Below are 23,346 nucleotides of genomic sequence, written 5' to 3'. Positions count from 1 at the left end.
AACGTATTTTTCCCCAATTTTATTTGTATTTATGTGTCACATTGGCTAGAAAGGAAAACCCTCAATTCTAAACATATTTCAGTGGACATTTCTTTTATTAATTTCATATTTTAAAAAGTTGGGTCTTCCTTGAGATTTTTTTAAAATTAATTTATTTTTATTTCACATAACACATTGGTGTTTTGCCTGCATGTATATCTGTATGAAAGTGTTGGATCTCCTGGAACTGGAGTTACAGACAGGTGTGAGCTGCGGTGTGGGTGCTGGGAATTGAAGCCCAGTCCATCTGGAAGAGCAGCCAGTGCTCCTAACCACTGAGCCATCTCCCAGCCCCCTTCCTGTAGATGTTTATAAGAAGAGTTTATAACCAAAGGGCAGTTTATTTGATGGTTTCTCCTCTTGAGGACAATGCTATTCATGCACCAATGTGCTGTAACTTGAGCATGGTGATATAGATCAACATATGCAAATGGAGCCAATGATACAAATGTCCTAGACACTAAATACCATCTGCTAACACTTAAAGCTATGACTCCAAAGACCTATCTGCTAAGACAGACAGACAGACTGTGGGAAGTCAGAAAGACTCTCCACTGCTGGTGGTGGTGAGTAAGAATGGCTTCCATAGGCTCATGTGTTTGAATGCTTAGTCATCAAGGAGTGGCAGGACTTGAGAAGGATTAGGAGGTGTGGCCTAGTTGGGGGAAGCATGTCACTGGGGGTGGCTTTGAAGTTTCAAAAGCCCAAGAAAGGCCCAGTGTCTCACTCTTCCCGCTCCCTGAGTGTCTGGTTGTAGAACTCTCAGCTACCTCTACAGCACCAGGCCTGTGTTCTGCCATACACCCCATGATGACAATGGACTGAACCTCTGAAACCGTAAGCCAGCCCCACTTAAATGCTTTCCATTATAAGAGGTGTATGGTCATGTGTCTCTTCACAACGATAGGACAGTCAACGACTAAGACTCTGCTTCAATGTCCAGAACTATGACCAGACAGATGAAATGTGCTTCTCCCAGCAATTAATAACACGCAATTGCTAAAAGTAGAAAATGTCAATGACTTCTTACCTCAAAGAGATATTTTCAAACACAGGTGCATGTGCAAAAGTTGCCTCCAGGTAAATACTGGAGAGACTCCACCTCAGGAAGAGGAGCTCATTAGAGGTGAGGGAGAGCAAGACCTACTTCTCAATATACTCTTACTGTGAAAACTGGCTTGTTTTTTATTTTTAAAGACTTAAAATTTCTTGATTGTGTGTGAGTGTATGTGTGCGTGTGTGGGGGGGGTGGATGTGGAGGTCAGAGGATCCCCTGGAGCTGGAGTTATAGGGAAATAAGAGCCTCTTAACTTGGGTGCTGGACTCCAGCAAGAGCAATATGTGCTCCTAACTGCAGAGCCATCTCTCCAGGCCATATAAAAAGACATTTAAAAAAACTGTATATATCCATCTGTGAATCTAAGGAAAAAAACCAATAAATTACATTTTATAAAATGTTGTAGAACTTACATAACACATACATATCCAAAGTGTAAAGGACAACAAATACTTGTAAGTTAACAGACCTATGCCAGGACTGCTTTCATCAAGCGGAATGTGTTGGTAGCATCCATTTAAAAGAAACCCCACATTCTATCACTGCACTTGTGAATGCATGACCTTCCATTTTATTTTATGTGTGGCTTTTGTATCACTGTGTGTGTCATGTCTGTGCTTGCTGCCCGGGCAGGCCGAAAGAGGACACCAGCTCCCTCGGAACTGGAGTTAGAGACAACACCATAGAGTTAGTGAACCACCATATGGGTTCTGGGAATCAAACTGCTTTAATCCCAGCACTCAAAGGAGAGGCAGACAGAGCTCTCCCTTCAGAGGCCAGCCTAGTTCACACAGCAAGTTCCAGGCCACCCAGGACCACACACACAGTCAGACCATGTCTCAGACCTGAAAATCCAGGGGAGGGAGAGAGGCTCAGCACTCAAGAGCACCGACTGCTTTTCCAGAGGACCACTTTCAGTTCCCAGCACTCAGTGGTGGAATCAACTATCCAGAAGTCCAGTTCTAGGGGATCCGATTCCCCTCTGCTATCACTGTGGGCCTCCGGCACACACTGTGGTATAGACATACATGCAGGCAAAACACCCGTACACATAAAATAAGAATAAATAAATAATAAACAAATAAAAACATAAGTGTAATATCATGATCATACCCAGTACATTTAACAACTATTACTTTAAAATAATTAATTCTTTTTTTTTTTTGCCTTTCTTTCTTTCTTTTTTTTTTTTTTTTTTGGTTTTTCAAGACAGGGTCTCTCTGTGTAGTTTTGGTGCCTGTCCTGGATCTTGCGCTGTAGACCAGGCTGGCCTCGAACTCACAGAGATTCACCTGGCTCTGCCTCCCGAGTGCTGGATTAAAAGCGTGTACCACCATCACCTGAACACCTTTCTTTCCTTTTGAAACTACACTTTTTGCAGGTTGTCTATTTTCAAGAATATTCTACACAAATAAGTCGCTCAAGAGATTTACATTTTCACTGTTAAGAGATTCATCTGGTTGGAATCATCAGTCTCCCAAGCAGTGTTTGAACCTACCCTCTCCCATATTATATCTCTACCCCTCTTCCCCCACCCCAGGTGTAGAATCAGAGACGTGCATTACCACACCTGGTGCAACAGGGGGCCTGGATTTGATTCCCAGCACCCACATGGTGGTTCGCAGCCATCTCGAACCCAGTTCACTCTATAGTCACTTGCATTTTAGGACTGAAGTTGCACTTGTTCTGATTTCATATTCTCACAGCTTTCTTTCACTGTTTTTAAAAGTTACACGTATTTATTTGTGTGCGCCTGTACACGTGCACATTTGATGGTGTGCATGTGGAAGTCAGAGGAAAACTTTCTGGAATCAGTTCTCTACTTCTATCATGTAGGGTGGGGGCCGGGATCGAACTCAGATCACCAGGCTTGGAGGCAAGTGCCATTGTCCATACTCCCTCCACGCCTTGCAATTAAATCAGGCTGGTCACAGACACTGTTATGACTTCACTGGTGTAAGTTCTGCCCACTGAGTCTCTTTAGAGTTTGGGAAGGGATGTGGAATACATAATGGTTTTCCACACTGCTTATGTGTAGATTTCTCTCAATTGTGAATTCTCTCATGGAGTCATAAAATGAATGAATGCTATTCCTTATCTTTTACATACATAGGATTTCTCTCTAGTACAGAAATTTTTTCCCCAGGAATAATGGGCACTGTGATGGGTGAAGGCTTTTTCTACAATGCTAACATGTATAAGGGTTCTCTCCACTGTGAGTTCTTTGATGCTTGTTGTAATTCTTACTTTTTTGCTTTTTGTTTTTGAGGCAGGTCTTACTGTGTAGCCTGGGCTGGCCTGAAACTCGATATCTAGACCAGGCTAGCCTTGAAATCAGAGGTCCACTTGCCTCTGCCTCTCAAGTACTGGGGTTAAGACATGTGCCACCATATCCAGCAATTTTTGCTTTTTTAAGTAGCTGGTTTGTGTTCAATATTGCTTGCCTATCAAAAATGTCTACTTTTTTGTTTTTTTTTTTCCGAGACAGGGTTTCTCTGTGTAGTTTTGGTGCCTGTCCTGGATCTCACTCTGTAGACCAGGCTGGCCTCGAACTCACAGAGACCCTCCTGGCTCTGCCTCCCGAGTGCTGGGATTAAAGGTGTGTGCCACCACCACCCGGCACCCCACTCCTTTCTATCAATGCCGCAAATACACTCCTTTGAAGAAGCTGGCTATTGATCTTGTAGAGTGGCCTGAACTCTCGATCCAGGTCATCGGGCTTTCCTGGTAGCAGTTAGCATGTGCTTTAACCACCGTTGTGTTTGTTATTTGAGGGGTGTTTTGTTAAGATAGTACTTAGAGCTAGTCTCAGTATGTTTTCCTCAGTTGGAAAATAAACGTGCATTTGGGACCGGGCAGTGGTGGCGCACGCCTTTAATCCCAGCACTCGGGAGGCAGAGCCAGGTGGATCTCTGTGAGTTTGAGGCCAGCCTGGTCTACCAAGTGAGTTCCAGGAAAGGCGCAAAGCTACACAGAGAAACCCTGTCTTGAAAAACCAATAAATAAATAAATAAATAAATAAATAAATAAATAAATAAATAAATAAATAAATAAAATAAACGTGCATTTGGGAACTATTTCTCTTAAACTGCCAAGGCATCGTTTCAGCCCCCGTATTCTTGTTCCTAAGAAACAGGACTGAGCTGATGAATCGGCTGTGTCTAGGTATAAACTCACATGCTAGTTAATTGAGAGTCTGAGGCAGTAAGAACCAGCTGGGTGTCCTGCAGAGTCAGGGAGTAGAGTGGCCTGAAGAGGTCAGCTTTGGAATTCAGTAAATGGATTTACAAGAGATGAGCCAAAACAAACAAACAAACAAATAAACAGGTAAAATGCCAGGTGCCAGCTGATCTAGTCCCTTAACTTACAAAGGGCACGAAGCCTGGAGATTGGCAAGACTGGGCTAGGCACTCTTGCATTGAGTAGGCTGCAGGAAGATTCTTGGAGGTAAAGCACTTTGCTCTGCTTCCTGTTTGCACTGGGCACTTTTTGCTTGTGTGTGGGCATGTTCTCTTTAGCCTCTAGAGTACTGAAATCTCTTCAGGAAGTATCAATTTAGAGCTATTCTCTTCCTTCCTGGATTACAGTCAGCTGGGGGGAGGGACGGGACCTTTTTCTAGGTCAGTTGTTTTAACCCGTGTATCCTCATCTTTTCCTTTGATGCTGTTGGCTTTGCTCATTTCAGTGGATCTTGGTGGGTTGCCTTTCTTTATTTATGAGGGATGGGTAATGTTTTTAATTACTTGACTTGGAGTTATTTGGATTTGTTTATGTAGGAACACACACAGAGATAAATGTGGCTTGTGAACTGAGAGGAACTCACAGTTCACCGAGAAGTCAACTGTAGCCATGTTCAGGCCAGAGTGCTCACTGTGGCTTACATTGAGACACAGGGTTTCTCTGTACTAGACAGTCTAAGGCATGTCTCTCTTGGCTTTAGGAGGCTCGTATGGCTCCTGCAGATAGGGCTGGAGAGAGCTAGCAGAGAAGGGGTGTAGCAGGAATCTTAATGAGTCTTATTAATAAAATCAAACCTGAGCCAGGTATTGGGGTGAACACTGGAAGATCAGAGAGACAGAACAAGCCACAGCTAACCTCACCTGGCCAACTTCTCAGATGGTCTTGTTTCCTCAGACTGGAAGCTTCTGTGTCCTCATTCCAACGGCTCTCAGCTGAACTGTGCTGCTCAAAACCTAAAAGCTTAACCAGTCAAATGCTTAACCAGCCAAATGCTTCTTGTTCTGGTCCTCTCGCCTTATATACCTTTCTGCTTTCTACCCCACTCCCTGGGATTAAAGGCTCGCTTTCTGGGATTAAAGGCATGTGTTTCCAATGTGGCCTTGAACTCACAGAGATCCAGAGGGATTTCTACCTCTGGAGTGCTAGGATTAAAGGTGTGAGTGCCACCATTTTCTAGCCTTTGTATCTAATGGCTGTTCTGTCTCTGACCCCAGATAAGTTTATTAGGGTGCACAGTATTTTGGGGAACACAGTCCCCCCACAAAGGGGAGAATAAACCTTGGTTAGTAGGTAGAATTTGGTGGTGTAGTTAGAAAGTCTGATGTTTGTTTTCTCCACGGAGATTCATTTACACACATCCAAAAATGTAGCATTGGGAATCTTTCATTGCAACATTTGTGCCACAAACTATACCTTTTGAGATGCTTTTGCTTTCTACCCATGGCCTCTGAGCATGGAGTGGACTGTGATGGCTGAAAGAAGCTCTTATATTAGGCGTCCGTCTTGACCCCTAGCAGCCATTGGTCTTGACTTCAAGTTCCTGGAAGGAAAGTTCCCAGTAACCCTGACCCAATGACCCCCACCACTACCTCCAGAAATATATGGCGTGACCATCTGCTTTGTTGTGATATGGCTCACTGGTTTTCTGTTTCTGTAACCTGCCAGCCTCCAAAGACCCAGGACATCTCCTTCTCCCGGGACTCCTGTCCTTTGGGAATTGTGCCCCCTTTGTTCTAAGAACAGTGTACGATCAGTAAAGCAAAAGGATGGCGTGTTGCTTCTGAGATTAGTCCGCGGACACAGCAGCTTTGATCTTGGTCTTCTCCCTGGAAGGGAGACCAGCTGGTGTGTCCCCAGCAGCCCAAGGCCACAGAACAACGATAGGAATTCTGCTGGCAGTCCACGGGTGTGCTTGGGAGCTAACTCTCCAGCCCCATCAAATCCAAAGCCAACTTTTTTCTTAAAGGGCTAGATAGTACTCAACTGTGCTGTTAATACAATATATATATAAAAAAAATGGGTATGGCTATGTTCTAAGAAAATTTTATGGGGACCAGGAGATGGCTCAGTGTATAAAGTACTTGTTGTTCAAACATGAGGACCTAAGTTCAAACCTAGCATCTGTGTGAAAATTGGATGTGGTGGCGTGTGCCTGTTACTATAGCGTTGAGGAGTGGAGATAGCAGAATCCCTGAATTACTGGCCTGACTACAGAAAAATGGTGAGCCTCAGGTTGAGTAAGTCACTTTCAAAAAGCAAGGTGGGGAAGCAATGGCGGAAGACACCAACCTGTGGCCTCCACTTAGGCAGGCATGAGCGCTCCCTCTCTCCTCTCCTCTCTCCCTCTCTCCCTGCAGCCCAGGCTGTTTGGATATGAAGCATCCCCCATCAAGGTCATCTACTGAAGGCTCATCTCCCCTAGAAGCACTGCTCAGAGCAGGCTTTGCTGCAATGTTTGGAGTGGAGGAAACGGGTGGATCATGAGGGCTTCGCTTTCAGCAGTGGGAGATGCACAACCTGAATTGACTATTGTGTGTGGAGAAACTGTGGAAGGCAGACTCTGGCTGCAGAGAGCAACTCCCTGGGGAGTGCCTTTGATGGGCACCTCCCTCTGCTGCTTTCCTCTCAGCCTTTGCCTCCTGGCCTTTGTGAGATGAATAGCTTTTGCTCCATCACATACTACTGTCCCCATGCTTTGCCTCTGCGGCCCTGAGCCTCGGATCCCAGTGACCTGAAGCCTCTGCCACTCTGAGCTAGGACAAATCTTTCCTCCTTTAAGGTGTTGCTATAGTATTTTGTCATAGCAACGGCATTTGACCACATAGGACCACAGCTTAGAACCTCACAGAGCCTCAACCACAGTTTAGCTGAACCCCACAGAGCCTCAGCCACAGCCACTCAGCTAGGCTGCCTGGGTTGGTTTGAGTCTCACCAAGTGTGAACTACAGAGTCAAAGTTACTACCTTAGTAGAGCACTCCATCCATCTTTTGACTCCTCCGGTTTTCTACTTACCTTGCAGGCTTCCGGTTGCCATCAGAAAGGGTTCGATGGAGGTGGCAAGGGCATTCTAGCCACAGGACCTTGGCTCTTCTCTTCCTGGAATGCTTCTCTCCCAGATGTCTACTTGGTTGGAGGCAGTATCTCCGTTAGGACTGCACTGCAAGGGTTCTTTCCTATCCCCACAGCAATCCCTTCTCCCAGGCCATTCCTCACTGCCTTCTTTTTCTTCATAGCATACTGTCCTGAAACATACACTCCACTATTTTTCTTTTCTGTCCTCCTACACTGGACTGTAAGTTTAATGGCGGTAGGAATTTATGATTAAGGCAGTATCCAAAAAAGTACATGCAACTACCAAATAACAAATACTTGTAAATCCTTAGCCATGAGTATCTTATATAGCATAGTACATATTAAATGTAAAATTAATTTGCAAGTTTTTTAATACATGACTACCAGATGCATTTTCTTTTTCAAGACAGGGTTTCTCTGTGTAGCTTTGCACCTTTCCTGGAACTCACTCTGTAGCCCAGGCTGGCCTTGAACTCACAGAGATCCACCTGCCTCTGCCTCCCAAGTGCTAGGATTAAAGGCATGCACCACCACCACCTGGCCTCAGATCCATTTTCAAAAGCTTCTTGGAGGGAAGGCATTTAGGAAATGGTATGTGGGAGCCCTTGCTTGATCCTGTCTACATTCTCCAATTCCTTGTTTTCTTGATAGAGTCTGATGTAGCCCACACAGCCTTGCCTCACTCTATGAAACCAAATGACCCTGAATATTTGATCCTGCCTCCACTTCTAGAAGTACTGGTTACAGGACTGATCCACCAGGCCATTTTGTGAAGGTTAGATCTCTCACCTACATCCCCAAGGCTCCAAGCCTTTAGTCAATTTCTTCTTTTGGCCATGACAAAAGCATGTCACATTCATCTCACCTGAAACACTTCCCAGGGCAACACTGGAACCTTTCAAGAGACAGGAGGGGCCTTGAGAAATGGCTGGGGTATAAAGGTAGACTCTTGACTAGGATTTCTTATGAAACCTGACACTTAACTCCTATCTTCTACCATATACAGGGGCACACATAGCTGGTTCCATGAACCAGGAATCGACCCTGCCTACCCTGCTGAAGATGCAAGGTCAGTTACTGTGTACACCAGTACATCACTGTCTGTTTATTCTCTAGAAATTGTTGAATTCACTCATTTCTCATTTCCACCTTTTCTCCAAAACACTGCAATGGACCCTTCATGCATTCACCCTGGCCCCATCAGATGTCATTGGTCTCATAATGGAATCTACAGACATCTTTACCAGATCCCAACCAATACACTGGGATCATTCTAAACGTTATTCCACTTGACTAGACTACTTCCCCCTCTATTGTTTCCTGCTTACAACAGATTCAAGTTTTTATTACCTTACCTGATATAATTTATTAAGTTCCTTTCTAGCACTGAATTATTTTCCAATATCCTGTGGTACTCAAGAGTAAAAGCTAATGGGATGTTTGCCATCTTAACACCAATTTACCCAGTGCCTGGAGAAAAGATAAGCATGTTACCTAACTTCTTGTGAAAAGGTAAATAGGACCCAAAGCAGTTTAAGACAACTGCCACAATGGAGTAGTTCAGGAAAACTGGCGAACACCTGACCCCCAGTCAAAGCCAACCATTCACATTTACAAAGCAGGTCAAGACATTTGCTAAGGCTCCTTGTGCCAGGGCCCAGGGAAGCACCTGAATACTGGGAAACCATGGAGGTCGTCGGAAGACACTTCCTCCTGCCTCATCTCCCATTTTGCTAGGGATTAAGGGCCCATCAAGTACACTTCTTAGAAGGGCAACCTGAAGGTATGGGTGGTGAATCAAGACTCCAATTGGACAAGGCAGCAACTTTCTCTGATAAGGTCTACATCAGTCAATAAGCATAGGATTCGTTCACAAAGAGCCTTTCTGTTAATTAAAAGCATCCTCTAGACAAGGTATGAGTAACTTAACAACCATTTTCTAGGCACCGTGCCTAGAAAATTTACAAAAACCACACTTGTTTTAAGTGTACAATGATTTTTATTTGCTGACAAAATCCAATTTTAGTTGTTTTTTAAGTCTACAAAAGCCAACTAGTCCTCAGACTCTGACCCATCTTCATCTTGACTAATCTGGAAATAACGAAGTTCGTAAGTTTCCTTGTCAGATGCAACCACACGAAGCCAATCACGGAGGTTATTCTTCTTAAGGTATTTCTTGGTAAGATATTTCAAATACCTTTAAAACAAAACCACAACTTCATTAAGATATATAACTCCCACTATAGAGGCACACTGCCACGTCTTCCCAAACTCACTAGTCTTTACTTCTAAGAAGCAGATAAGGACAAGAGCAATCTCTCAATCCTATGTATAATTTATATCCCATGAAATCTGCTGTCCCTCTACCCTCAAAATGCTATTATTCTTTATGTTTGAAACTATTGGGAACAGCAGCAGTGGCAGCCTCTTCATCCTGTCTCTATTGCACGAACACTTTAAAACAGATTTAACAGAGGAATTTTAGCAGAATGCTACATTTTATATATTCTACAAAACATTTCATTACAATTTAAAACCCAGCAACTAACCTTTTAGAGAACTGTTTCTCAGAAACAACTGTGATTTTATTCTTCAATCGTTCAATGTGAACAACATTCCCAAGATTTCCAGTTTTTCCATTGACTTTAACCTTCTCCCGTAGAAACTGTTCCTGTTTTCAAACAGAAAAAATGCAAAACTAGGGAAGAAAACCCTAGACAGTCACTAGGGAAGGTACCCTAGGAGCACAGCTTAGGTTAATATCAAGTACTATATTTAAATGCCAAGAACTATATAATTATAGTAAGAAAGACACTTACAAAATTTCCAGAATCAAAAATTCCATCTTCTACTGGATGAGTAAGGTCCAAATGAAACCTCCAGGTTGACTTCTTAGGCTTCTTGTCTTTCTGCTACAAACATAATTATGAACTGAATTATGTTCTATAATGGGGTTATACACATAGATACTATTCAATACCTAAAGGAACCTGCACTGCATGAAAAGGTCACTTATTAACTTGGTTTAAACCACATTTTCGACAACTCCTATGGAATTTTGCCACTAAATGCCTCACAAATGTAAAGCTATATATTAGAACATACGGTGAGATTGGCTTAATTCCAAAGAACTGTTTCCTACTGTAACTGAACAAATAACCAACATACTTTCAATTTCAAATCAAAACACCCATCTGGTTCTGTCTAAATTTAAACAGCATATTTAAGCCTGCATATACAGAGTAATGGGTTCCATTATGCTGTTCCAGTTCGTCCACACAGATCCACCCAAATGACTACAATTAGTAAGTCTCCGCCCTCTGGTAGCTTTGTAAACTGTCCCCCTCCAATTATCACAAACCCGGAACTAGCATTTGAGCGAATTATGAAACTCGATTGACTCATGGCTGTGGAACAAAATCCCTATGGTTTATGGTGTCAGCCATTGCTCAGCTTTGAATCCTAGCTCAGCAATTTTTAAAAAAATTACTTGGTTAAAATGACTTTCCAAAGTGTTTAAACCACGCTTCTCATATTGCTAAGGTCACGACTTTAACATACACAACCGCGGACCGGCCACCCAACTCTCCTCTCCCGGTCGCACAGTGGCGAAAGGTCATCAGGAGCCAGGAAGAAATCGGGAGCCCCGAGACCGACCTCGCGAGCCATCACCTGGCTCGACGCCCCGCCGGGCCGCCGGGCCGCCGCGGGAGGCTGGGAAACTCCGATCCTATCGCACCAGTGGACACCCGGGACGACTCAATCGCGCCGCTGTCTTCTCGACGGAGGCGCTCCCCCTCCCACTAGCCAGACGCAAAAGGAACCTACAGCACGCTAACAAGCTCGCACGCGCGGGCACTCACCGGCGCCATACTGTCCCGCGGCCGTGGGAAGAGACCGGGCCTCCGTGGCGCGCACGCTTTTATATGGAAGCGTGACGTCATACGCAGAGCGCGCAAGTCGGCCGCAACTCGGAACCGGATATAGGCAGGAGTGCACGTCCGGTCACCTAGGAAACAGAGGCGTGGCGTCGGGGGCGCGGATGCGCGGGCGTTGGGCTCCCGCGTGCGCCATCTAGCGGGCAGCGGAGTTGAACTCATTCTCTGCTCTTGGCTTCCCAAATTTACAAGCCAGAGTGGAGTAGTTCAAGGGCGCAGGAGTCACCTTGCTCAGCTCGGGGCAAGGCCGAGCCTCGTGTTGCTTTAGGACTTTCTCTATTGCGATTTTAATCCTCCAGAGAAAAAGTTCTATGTTTTGTCTAGGATTTTACGGTAGAGGATGTCTTTCTGAGAAAAACATGTTGAGTACACTTTGGGTTTAGAGGATGGGCATAGTTTAGTCTGTTTTCTACTGGCTTCCCAATTTGCTGAGACCTAACTACCAATGTCTACAAGTACATTAGGATGGTGGTAACTTGATGGTAGAAAGAAAAAGAGCCTTTGAGTTTTGAATGTTTGTAAATTGATGGCCAGTCAGGAAACTAGCATGCCTGTTGGTATTTATCAGTAACAAGTCCCTGTGGATGTGAGACTCCAGGATTTAGGGGCAGGAGATGGGATGGACTTTAATCGTGGATTTGGAAAAGGCCCTACAAGCAATTAGTTAGGACATGGAGCTAGTGGTGCTGGAGTTCTAGAAGAAATCAATTTCATTAAATTTTCAAAAATCTGTTTGCCTCAAGAACCACAAGAATGGTGGGGACAGGGATTAGCATTTCTTTCTCAAGGGCTTTCCCTTCTGTGAGCAAAATGATCTTTGTGTTATTAGATACTTTGAAAATAAGCCATTAATTGACGTCTTAAAATTTTGTGTTGCTTATCCTTGGCAACTTTCTATGTCCTAACAATAAACATCTTTAAAACTATTAAGCCATTTATGTGAAGGAGACATAAAAATATGTGACTCTAAATAACTAATAATCCCCAAATGCTTCATTAGAAAACATAATGGGTGAAAATGATTAGAGAAACTTTTTCTCGTGATTAGAAAAATATTAACCAGAATTATGCAAATAGCAAGAATTAATGTTATCAATAATTCTTTCCAAACTTTGGATTTCCTACAAAGTGTACATTGTCTTACTTACTATTCTGCTGCTGTACAGACATCATGGCCAAAGCAATTTATAGAAGGAAGTTTATTTACTGACTTATAGTTTCAGAGAGTGAGTCCCTGACCATCAGAACAGGGAGCATGGCGGCAGGCAGGCACGGCACTGGAGCAACAGCTGAGAGCTTATGTCTTGATCTACCAGCATGAAGCAGAGAGGACTAACTGGGAATGGTGTGAGCTTTTGAAAGCTCAAAGACCACCCTCAGTGACACATCTCCTTCAGCAAGATCACATCTATCCTTCCCAACTGGGGACCAAGACTCAAATATAGGAGTTTACAGAGGCCGTTATTATTCAAACCAACACAACATCTCACAGTTTTTTGTTTTTAGCTGTAAAAAACCAAGACAAGACAGAACAATGAGAGCAAATGTGCAGTCCCAGCTACTTGAAAATAGGTTAGTACATGACAAACACCTCCTCCTCCTTTGTTTTTGAGACAGGGTCTCACTATGAAGCTCTGGCTGTCATGGGAGCATGAAGACCAGGTTGGGTTTAAACTCACAGGTATCTTCCAGCCCCTGCTTCATAAGTGCTGGGATCAAAGGTGTGCACCACCATACCTGGTGGACAGATATATTTCTAACAAATTATAAACTTAACTTATTGGATTTACTTGACATTAGTTTCTGAATAGCTGGATCAGTTAAAAACAACAATGCAGGATATTGTAGATTAAGTTTATTGTAAAACTCCGTATTATATGGCCACCTAAAATACCTAAAACACAATGTTATAAATGACTTGTAATGTATAGTTAAGGTGATGGCAAAGTAAATGAATATTTTGGAGGCCAAAAGAAAAACTATGGTCATACATATCTGGAGTATGAATTAGCTCTGCCAAGATAGAATTGAAAATCTGAAACTACAGTTAATGTGTTCTTGGATTGATGCCAGGGAGAAGTAAAAATACTCTCTGGAGAAATGCACCTTTGATCTAGTCAGGAAGAATTTCCTGAGCTAAGCTTCCAGAAATATGAGCTGGCAACTTTTTTTTTCAATAATCATTGATATTTTTTATTAAGAATTTTTTTATTCATTTTATATACTAACCACAGATCTCCCTCTCTTTCCTCCTCCCACCCCCTCCAACCTTCCCCTCCAACCCATCCCCCATTCCCTCCAAAAAGGTAGGGCTGACCTCCCATGGGGGTCAGCAGAGCCTGGTATATTTAGGCAGGTCCAAGCCCCTCCCCCTGCATCAAGGCTGTTCAAGGTGTCCCACCATGGGCTCCAAAAAGCCAGCTCACGTACCAGGGATGGATCCTGATCCTACTGCCAGGGGCCCCCTAAGCAGATCAAGCTACAAATTGTCTGGCTTATGCAGAGGGCCTAGTCCAGTTCCGTGGAGGCTCCACAGGTGTTGGTCTAAATTTCATGAGTTTCCACTAGTTTGGTTTGGTTGTCTCTGCAGGTTTTCCCATCATGATTTTGATGTCCCTTGCTCATAGAATTCCTCTTCTCTCTCTTTGACTGAACTCCTGGAGGTAAGCCTGGTGCTTAGCTGTGGATCTCTGCATCTGCTTCCATAAGTTACTGGATGGAGTCTCTATGATGACAGAGTATTCACTGATCTAATTACTGGGGTAAGGAGCTGGTAACTTTTTAAATCACTAAGTACGTAGAAAAACAATCACTGTGAATAAAGATCAACCACCCATACCTATAAAATCAGATCACAGAACCTGCATATATTGGAAATATCCAGAACATAAAATAAGTATTTTCTATATGATTAAGAGCTAAGTGTATCTCAAAATATGAGGGAACCAGAGACAGTTAAATTTTGTCAGTATTTAAAACATAAGCCACAAGAAGAATTTATTGTGCTTAAAAAATACAAAGGCTGAATTATAAAGAATTTAAAAAGTTATGCTAAACAGGAGGCTAGACACAGCTGAAGAGAAAATTAAGAAATCAGCGACTAAAGTTCAAGAGACCATTAAGGGAAAGAAGCTGAGCATGGTGAGTGCTAGCTCCCGGGAACTCAGGAGGCTCTAGCAGAATCCTGTGGTTCTCAGAGTTTGAGATTAGCAGACAACACTTTGAGACTTTGAAGAAAATGAACAACAACAGAGAAAAAGGAAGGAGAAAAAATACAGAGGAGGGATGGGGGACTGAGTAGAAGACAGAGGAGGGATGGGGACTGAGTAGAAGACAGAGGAGGGATGGGGACTGAGTAGAAGACAGAGGAGGGATGGGGGACTGAGTAGAAGACAGAGGAGGGATGGGGACTGAGGAGAAGACAGAGGAGGGATGGGGACTGAGTAGAAGACAGAGGAGGGATGGGGACTGAGTAGAAGACAGAGGAGGGATGGGGGACTGAGTAGAAGACAGAGGAGGGATGGAGACTGAGTAGAAGACAGGAGGGATGGGGACTGAGTAGAAGGTCGAGCAGGTAAAAGTGCTTCTTTGCAAGCCTGTTGAGCAGGTCAATTCCAGAGCCTATGGTGAAAGGAGAGAGCATACTCCCCAAATCTGTCCGCTGACCTCCACTTGCATGTGGTAGCAGGCACACATGTAGCACTACACACACACACACACACACACACACACACACACACACACACACACACACACACACCAGCAATAAAATGAAGTTGGAAAAAAGAAGGGAGGAAGGGAGCAAGGAAACAAGGAAGGACATTGTAGAAACACAGAGCAGATTCAAGACAAGGATGCCAGAGGTCCTCCTATCTCCAAATGGCACTAGCTGGGAGGTCCAGTCGGATGTAGCAGAGAGAATGGGAAAAGACAGAGAAATGGCTGAATTCTCAGATTCAGGAAGCCCAGAAACCCCAAGTGGAACAATTTAAAAGAGATAGTCCTCCATCTACACTTTAGTGAGCCTTCAAGACACAAAAACACAATTATTTCCAGACTCCAGAGAGGGAAAATCCAAACTATCCACTAGAGGACCTGCTACCCATTCTCAGCAATAACAAAGGCCACAAAGCGACACTTATAAGAAGAAAACTTGAAGATGCACCTAAGACATTTTCAGACCACCACTCTCCATGCTTACTACCCATATATCTTCAGAGGGAATTCTGAAAGATGGACTTCAGAACAAAGAAAAATAATGCTAGAAAGAAGGCTGATGTGTTAAATGTTGAGCAAAAACAATTACTAATTTGCATGTAATTCTAAAGATTACCAATTGGATATAGTAATGATAGTCATTTCTGGCTTGTGAGTTAGAGTGCTATTAATGTTCTTATTAATTAACTAATGTTCTAATTAATGTTCTATTTATACATCTTAATGATACATTTACATTACTAAGTATCTTTAGTTTGTGAAAACTCATTAAGTTGTAAATTATGTAATTATGATGCTTATTTTTGTACAAATGTTACATGAAGCCAGGTGTAGTGGCCCACACCTTTAATCCCGGCAGTTAGGAGGCAGAGGCAAGCAGATTTCTGGTTCTAAGCCAGCCTTGTCTACAGAGTGAGTTCCAGGACAGCCAGGACTGTACAGAGAAACCCTGTGTCAAACATCACAAAGAAAATAAACAAGCAAAACCCCAAATGCTACATATGAATCAAAACAGTTAAAAGAGAGCACCAGCTATCTTATGGAAAATATGGTAAAGTAGATGAACAATTTCCAGGAAAATACAACCTACTGGCACTTCCATGAGAACAAACAGAATATGTGCAGCTTGGTGTCCTTGTGGGACTCCTAACAGTGGGAAAGGGGGCTGTCTAATTCTTTTGTCTGCTTTTGGGACCCTTTTTCTCCTACTGGGTTGGCTCCTCCAGTCTTGATATGAGGTAGGTGCCTAGTCTTATTGTAACTTGTTATGTCATATTCTGTCGACATCCCTGGGAGGCCTGCTCTTTTCTGAAGGGAAGCAGAGGAGGAGTGGATCTAGGGGAGAGGAGGCACATGTGTGGGGAGATGGGAAGAGAGGAGGGAGGGAACTGCAGTCAGGATGTAATGTATGAGAGAAGAATAAAAGAAGAAACAAACAAACAATATCTGAAGAGTCTTGCGTCTCTTGAATGGATTCATTTCGTAAATAAAACCTCCCAACAAGAAAAACAGTCAAATAGCTTCACTGGTTACTTTACCAAGCATTTGAGGAAGAAATAATGGCAGTTACATCAGCTTTGTGTTCAAGCTCACATTTGTCAGTTTCCTGTTTTCCAGAAAAGAGGCTCGCTTGCCCAGTTTCCTGCCCTCCAGGGGTAAATGCCGCCCTTAAGGAGTTAGCCTGTGCTTTAGGGTAAATGCTGCCCCTAAGGAGTTAGCCATGTGCTTTCAGGCTGCTGTCTGGCTGGAAGTATGAGCTGCCATGAGTACTCCGTGTTTCGTGTCCCAGAAACCTTTAGGTAGAAGTGAGTAGTGTGCAGGGCGGTCCTGGGAAGCTACATTTTTGCAGTTCAGAAGTGCATGCTGCATGGCTGTGCCTTGCTTGTCCCTAGGGATTGCCATTTGCTTCTGCTGTCTGCCAGCTCCTAACTCCTGTTACCTTAGATTATTCCTAGGTGAACCAATTACATATGCTAACAGGCAATGGCAGGAATTTTACACAAACTTCCAGATAACAAACAAATTAGGAGCTGACAAAGGGATCAGTTAAGAACACTTGCTGTGCAAACACTTGCTACACACCTATCCCCCCCCCACACACACCATATTTACAGGTAAATTATTAGTAAACCATACAGCATGCAGCAAACTGGCATTATATTGTGATGTGTGATTTAAATAATTGTTGTACAAAGTTTAACATGCAAAAATGGTCAGAATTGGTACATAAGTTTGTTAAGAATGCTGGATACAAAATTCATATACAAAACCATATCTCTGTAACAGCAATAAATTAGAAAATGGTCAGAATTGGTACATAAGTTTGTTAAGAATGCTGGATACAAAATCATATACAAAACCATATCAGCAATAAATTAGAAAATGGAATTTGAAGAATGCATCATCTTTAACAGTACAAAGTATACAAACACCCAAGGGAAAGGTGTCATAAGAGATACAGGATTTGTATGAAGAAAGTGTAAAATGTAATTGAGAGAAATTGGATAAAGGAGATCGATTGAAAACACAGTGCTCACTGAATTGTCGTGGACACAGATGGTACCCCCTCCCGACTTTTGTGTCTTCGGGGGCCACAATCAACCTGGAACTACCGGCTCCACCCAGGCCTGAATCAGCTAGACACAGATGGTGCCCCCCACCCCCAGACCTTTGTACCACACACCACAAATACTGCCCAAGGTCTCTAGGCCCAGCCACAGGGGAGAGAAACAGCAACAACTTCGTGCATGCCATTCCTTACTGCTGGGATGGGCAGTATTCAACCCAGCGCCACTATGACCCAACCAAGAGCCCTGGTAGTGGGCGGTTGGACATCATTGTGTCGAGAGAGTCCAGGGATGGGAGGTGCAAGAGAGGGGGAGGCTGAATTGTTTGTGGGCTGGGGAAAGAGGTGGATCCAGAGAGGTGAGGGTGGGGAGGAATGGGCTGATGTGAAATGCCAGCTAGCCACCCAAGTCCAGGGAGATTTCTGGGCCTGGGCTATGACTAAGGACTAGGTCTTGATCCAGGGCCCTGGAGCCCCCAAGGGGCCCTGTGTTGGTGTCTGTGGCTCCTGTCATCAATGGAGGCTGTGCAGGGGCTGGTGATCTGGGCTGTCACTTGGGGCCCCATTGGTGTCTGAGGGCCACACTGCCACAGGGGTCATACCAATCTGGGTGACCTGCACAGCCACCTAGGACCATGGTGACAACCTGGCCTGGGCTGCTGCCAAGGACCATGTCTAGGTCCGTGGTCTTGCTGGGGCTGGTGTCTGTGTCGATGTCCCTGGCCTATGTTGCCAATAGGCCCCATGTGGATGCTCAGAGTCTAGGCTGCAACCTGTGATCATGTTGGTGTCCAAGGGCTCCAGGCCGATTTGGGTGACCAGGGCTGTAAACTGGGGTCATGGTATCATCCGGATGAGGGCTGCTGTGGAGGGCCATATCTGGGTCCTTGGCCCTACAGCAGCCAGGGTCTGAATTGACGTCAGGGCTCCTATTGTCATTGAGAACCATGTGGATGACCTCAGACCATGTCAATGTCTGAGAACTGTGCCACACCTGGGGCCATGCTGATCTGGGAGCTGTGGAGACATCCGGGTACAGGCTGCTGCCTAGGGCCATATCTGGGTCCGTGGCCCTGCAGAGGCCTGGGTCTAGGGTGGTGTCCGTGACTCCAGTTGCCACCAAGGGCTCTGCAGATGCTGGGGGTCTGGGCAGCCACCTGGGACCATGTGGATGCCCTGGGGCCATTCTACTGCTGGGGCCGTATGGATATGAGGAGCCTGTGCTGCTACCAGGGTGTGGTGGTGTCTGGCCGGAGCTGCTGCCTAGGGCCATATCTGGGTCCATGGTCCTGCTTCAGCTGGAGTCTGAAGTGATATCCATGTCCTGTATTAGCACGTAGGTCACTGGACCATGTTGTGCTGAGCCGACCCTGCCCTTCACTAGCCCTAGGATGGCTGGTCCTGCAGCAGGCAAAAGCTGATCCTTTCCCTCAGGGGAGAGCTGGCCCCCACACTCTGGAAAGATGGCCCCACCCCTCACCATAGGTATGCACCTCACCTGAGAAGCATACTAGAGCTGACCCTGTGGTCAGGACGCAGGTGAGCCAACTCTGAGGGCATGAGAGCAACAGAGCTGACCCCGCCCCTTTCATTTGCCATGCAACGGCATGGGTAAGGGAAAGATGCCCCCCTCCCTCTGTTACCTGTGGCAGGTAAGAGAGTTGGCCCCTGGGGTCATGAGTGAGAGAACTAGCCCTGCCCTACACCAGCTGCAGCACACAGGAGAACAGGCCCTGCACCCTGCCTGGGCAGCTCTAGAGTACTAGAGCTGACCCATTTGTCAGGGTGTCAGGGGAGCCAGCGCTGAGGGTGTGAGAGCAGGAGAAGTGACCCAGCCCCACCTCGTATGCCCCTACAGCCACCAGGAGAGAGGGCCCTGCCCCTCTCCTGTGCAAAACAGTAGAGCTGGCCCTGTTGATATGAATGAGGGGACCCGGATCTGAAGGCCGGAGAGCAGAACTGGCCCCACTCCTTGTGGTAGGCTCCATTGGGTGAGCTAGCTGAGGCAGTGCTGAAGAGCTCACCTGGGTAGTGAGGATGAGGAGAAAGCTAGTGAGTTGACCAACCCAGCTACCACCAACGTCCAGAACAAGGGAGTTAGCCCACCCAACATCCACTCAATCTATGAACTGTTAGAGCACGTGAAGGGGACAAATTTACATATCGCAAACAGCAGGATCTCCATGACACAGGACAACAGGCTATCCAAAAGGAGCCCCAGTGAGAGCCCAGTATCAGTGGTATTGCAAAAACCAGAGGCCTCGAGGCAGACCAATGAACAGTAAACATGAACAGACTAAAGGGTGAACTGTGTGTCTTACAGGCCACACTACAGCTTCCACTACAAGATTCCTCTTTTTTTTTTTCCCCCTTTTAAATTTGGTTTTGCTTTTGGGAGGAGGTTGCAAGAGCAGAGGGTGGATTTGAAGGGACAGGGAGATAAGTGGGATCGGATATATGATGTGAAATAGAATCAATAAAATTAAAAAAAATTCAATGCTCATGGATTGAAAGTCCAATGCAATAAAGCCAGTTCTCCAGAACTGTGGACTAATGTGATCTCAAGCAACAGCTTCCTATGCTCATCACCTGCTTTCTTGACAAACCAATTAAAGTTTGCATTTAAGCACAAAGATACCAGAGTAGAGAAGATGTATTTGAAGAAAAATAAAGGAGGGATTTTCTACGAAATTGAGACATTTGATACTTTAATTGCAATAGTAGAATAGTGCTTTGTGGTTAGATATGTGACTTGAGAGTTTCCAGACATGTATGTGTATGCCTGACATTTATGGTAAAAGCAGTTCTCAACAGTGGGAAAAGAATCCTTACAACCCTCATTACTTTTCATGGTAAAGATATGTACATCTGCAAAACACAGGTCTTGTTGGTCAACAGAGAACATTAAGGCCACACTACTATCTGTACTGGAAACATAAGGTGCTTATAAATATGTATAAGCAATCTAATAAATACTTGCATGTGTTTGGATATGCATTTTGCTCCATGAAAAACTGCTATGAAGGTAGGCAGGGGAGTTCTGAACAGGGTCTTCATTGTGATCCATTTGTATTTCCACATCAGTCTTTCTACAGCTGTGTGTCCTGGGCTTCTGAGTCTGATGACATTTCTTAGAGCAGAAGGTACATGTTCTTCTGGAGGGCCCTCTTCTGAAAAGACTCTGTCTCAGTCATAGTACCAAGGATTGTGCTATGGCATGCAGAACAGATGGTCTCTGTGTCTCTGTAATTTACTTATTCTTAAAACCCCATCTATTTGCTATAGGTCGATTTATGAAACCACATTTACTTGCTTCATGTTTCTGTTCTGTGATCTATGAAATTGCACATGCATGCCAAGGCATACAGAGACAATTTGTGGGTTGACTCCTTCACCATGTGGGTCTTGGGGTCCAAGTCGGGTCATTAAGCTTGGTGGCATTAAGCTGCTGAGTTGTCACACCATCCCTCTTGGTTTTCTTTAAATTATCTGTTGCTTTCTTTCATGTAGTTATGACTGGCCTGGAACTTGCTAGGTAAACCAGCCTGGCGATTTTTTTTTTTAACTATAAGTTTCCTTGGACTTCTCCAACTCACTTGTTCCTGCTTTTGTCTTTGCTACTTCCTTCTGGTTTGTTGGCTGCTGTTAGATTCAGGAATAAACTCACTCATGTTCATGGTTCCATTTTGATTGATATAGACATTAATGTGATGAATTTTTCTGGTGCTACATCATTAGAGATTCTGAAATATAATGCTTCATTATCTTTGAGGAACTCTTTACAGACTTTCCTTTTATTGTATAGTAGGTTTCAACTTTTCCAGGCAGAAACTCCTTTTGTTTTTCTAGTTTTGTTTTTAATTTTACTTGGAATTGGTTTCACAATGCAAGTTGCATGTGAGAGACAAGATCTTGCTCCATAGCCCAGAGTGGTTTTGTACCCACCATCCTCTTGCCTTAAACTCAGGAGCACTGGGGTTACAGTGATAGCCCCCCCTAGTCCACTTAATTTTAAAATCTCTATAGAATCTTATCATTTTGTGTTCTCAATATCTCAATATTAATAGTTTGTTTGTCAAAGTTCCATATACTTTTGAAGGAAAGGTATTTCTCTAATTCAGGATGCTAGTGGTATGCGTGCGCCTATACATAAATGAAAATGGTGGTACTGACCACTGAAAGTATGCACATAATTGAGAACAAAAAAGACGGATGTACTACACATGTTGCTTAAACATATGCCCTTTCTCCCTCTGGGAATGTGTTGGGATCTGATGGTAACAAAGCTTGCCAAAGTGTTTGGGCTTTCCTGAACTCAGGACACATGTCACTTGAGTACTGGGAACCATCTCTGGGAGTGGCCAGAATATTATTTTGATTACATTTAGAAAGAACTCCCAGGATGCAGATAAGACCTTGCTAGTTAGCCTTCTGAGACAATGCACAGCCATTGATTGTAGTTACCAATGTCTGCTGAATGTAATGTGGGACTGGATGTTTTAATTTCCTGGGGGTGTGGCCTCATGACCTTAACATGTGGTGATTCTACAGACGTCCCCATTTGGATGTCAACATGAGGGAGCAGAGAGACACAAAGACTATGACACATAATCTATATCAACCCTTTTCATTTTCCCCCTCTGACATATACTTCTGGGAAGCTGGGATCTTAGTGTCTGCAAGTAAGAGCAAAGTGTGGGGACAGAGGATGGAAGCCTAACTGGGTATTTCTTTACTGTCTAACTCTGGCTTGTAGACCTGGAAGGTTAAGGTTATTAGTAATAATGATCATATATATAAAGTGGTAACTACTACAGTAACCTGGCATGGCTCATCGTGCCAGAGAAAGTACATGAATGAGAGAAAGCACTGAGCTACTTACAGGCAACCTGGTCACATGTCAGAGTGAGAACTGGAAGGTGGAGGGTTCCATGCAAGGACTCGTCACTCCACTTAGGCCACTGTGGAGAGAACAGCAAACCCAGCTGGCAGGGAAGGGACACCTGAGGCCCTGGCACATCAGGGGTGAATGGACTGTTAACCTTTTTGGCACATAATGTTCTGGAAGGATGTAGAGAATGGGCAGGAAGATAGCAAGATATTTTCTATTTCCTGTTGAACCCTGCACCAAGTAACTACTTTACATACTTAACAAAATGAATGGCCACATGTGGTGCCAGTGTAATCCCAGCATTCAGAAATTGGAGGGAGGACCCAAGATTCAAGTTAATCTGGGCTATACCAGGAAACCCCACACCACACCAAACCAAACAAAAAAGAAAACTCCAAACCCCACTAAACAAACAAAAGTTCAAACCAAACAAAAACACTTTTAGTTTTATACATGTATTTGTATATCTGACGGTTTGACACACACACATAAGACACACCAACCACTCTCACTCCTGTGCCCTGACCCCACACTACACCCTTTCCTCATGTTCACGCTTCTTCACTGATTTAACCAGGACCACCACACTGACTATGGGTTTAGAGCCTGGAGTTGAGCCTAGTGGCCTCAGCAGTGGGCCCAAGGGTAGCCAGTGATTTTCCCTCTGTGGGAACTAAGAGCCAGTGCAGTGCAGCAGTGAAGAGGAGGCCTGTGAGCACTTCTCCCACGACTGACAGCTGACTGGGTCAGGTCTGTGTGGGCTCAGTGCAGGTGCTCACAGCTGTGAGTTCACGACTGCAACCACTGTATCAGATCTACAGGACG

The 23,346-nt window shown here is 44.4% G+C and overlaps 1 protein-coding gene across 2 annotated transcripts; it reads right to left on the bottom strand.

Moving 5' to 3' along the window:
* Window positions 1–9,359: 9,359 nt before the first annotated feature.
* Rpl22l1 (ribosomal protein L22 like 1) lies at window positions 9,360–11,318 on the bottom strand. 2 transcript variants are annotated; one of them, XM_052730795.1, is made up of 4 exons: window positions 11,067–11,093; window positions 10,229–10,321; window positions 9,959–10,080; window positions 9,360–9,606 (listed from the first exon to the last, which is right to left on the bottom strand). In XM_052730795.1, the coding sequence occupies exons 1-4, from the start codon at window positions 11,076–11,078 to the stop codon at window positions 9,462–9,464; spliced, it is 372 nt and encodes a 123-aa protein (XP_052586755.1). In that variant the 5' UTR covers window positions 11,079–11,093; the 3' UTR covers window positions 9,360–9,461. The 2 variants fall into 2 exon arrangements, with proteins under 2 accessions (XP_052586755.1, XP_052586754.1); XM_052730794.1 differs by lacking the exon at window positions 11,067–11,093 and adding an exon at window positions 11,273–11,318 and having other exon boundaries at window positions 9,361–9,606.
* Between the last annotated feature and the right edge of the window lie 12,028 nt (window positions 11,319–23,346).

Source organism: Peromyscus californicus, unplaced genomic scaffold, assembly GCF_007827085.1.
Source record: "Peromyscus californicus insignis strain IS unplaced genomic scaffold, ASM782708v3 Scaffold_9__1_contigs__length_137607984, whole genome shotgun sequence".
Lineage (NCBI taxonomy): Eukaryota > Metazoa > Chordata > Mammalia > Rodentia > Cricetidae > Peromyscus > Peromyscus californicus.
Note: the sequence above shows the minus strand (reverse complement) of the source record. Positions and strands in the feature narration are given on the sequence as shown.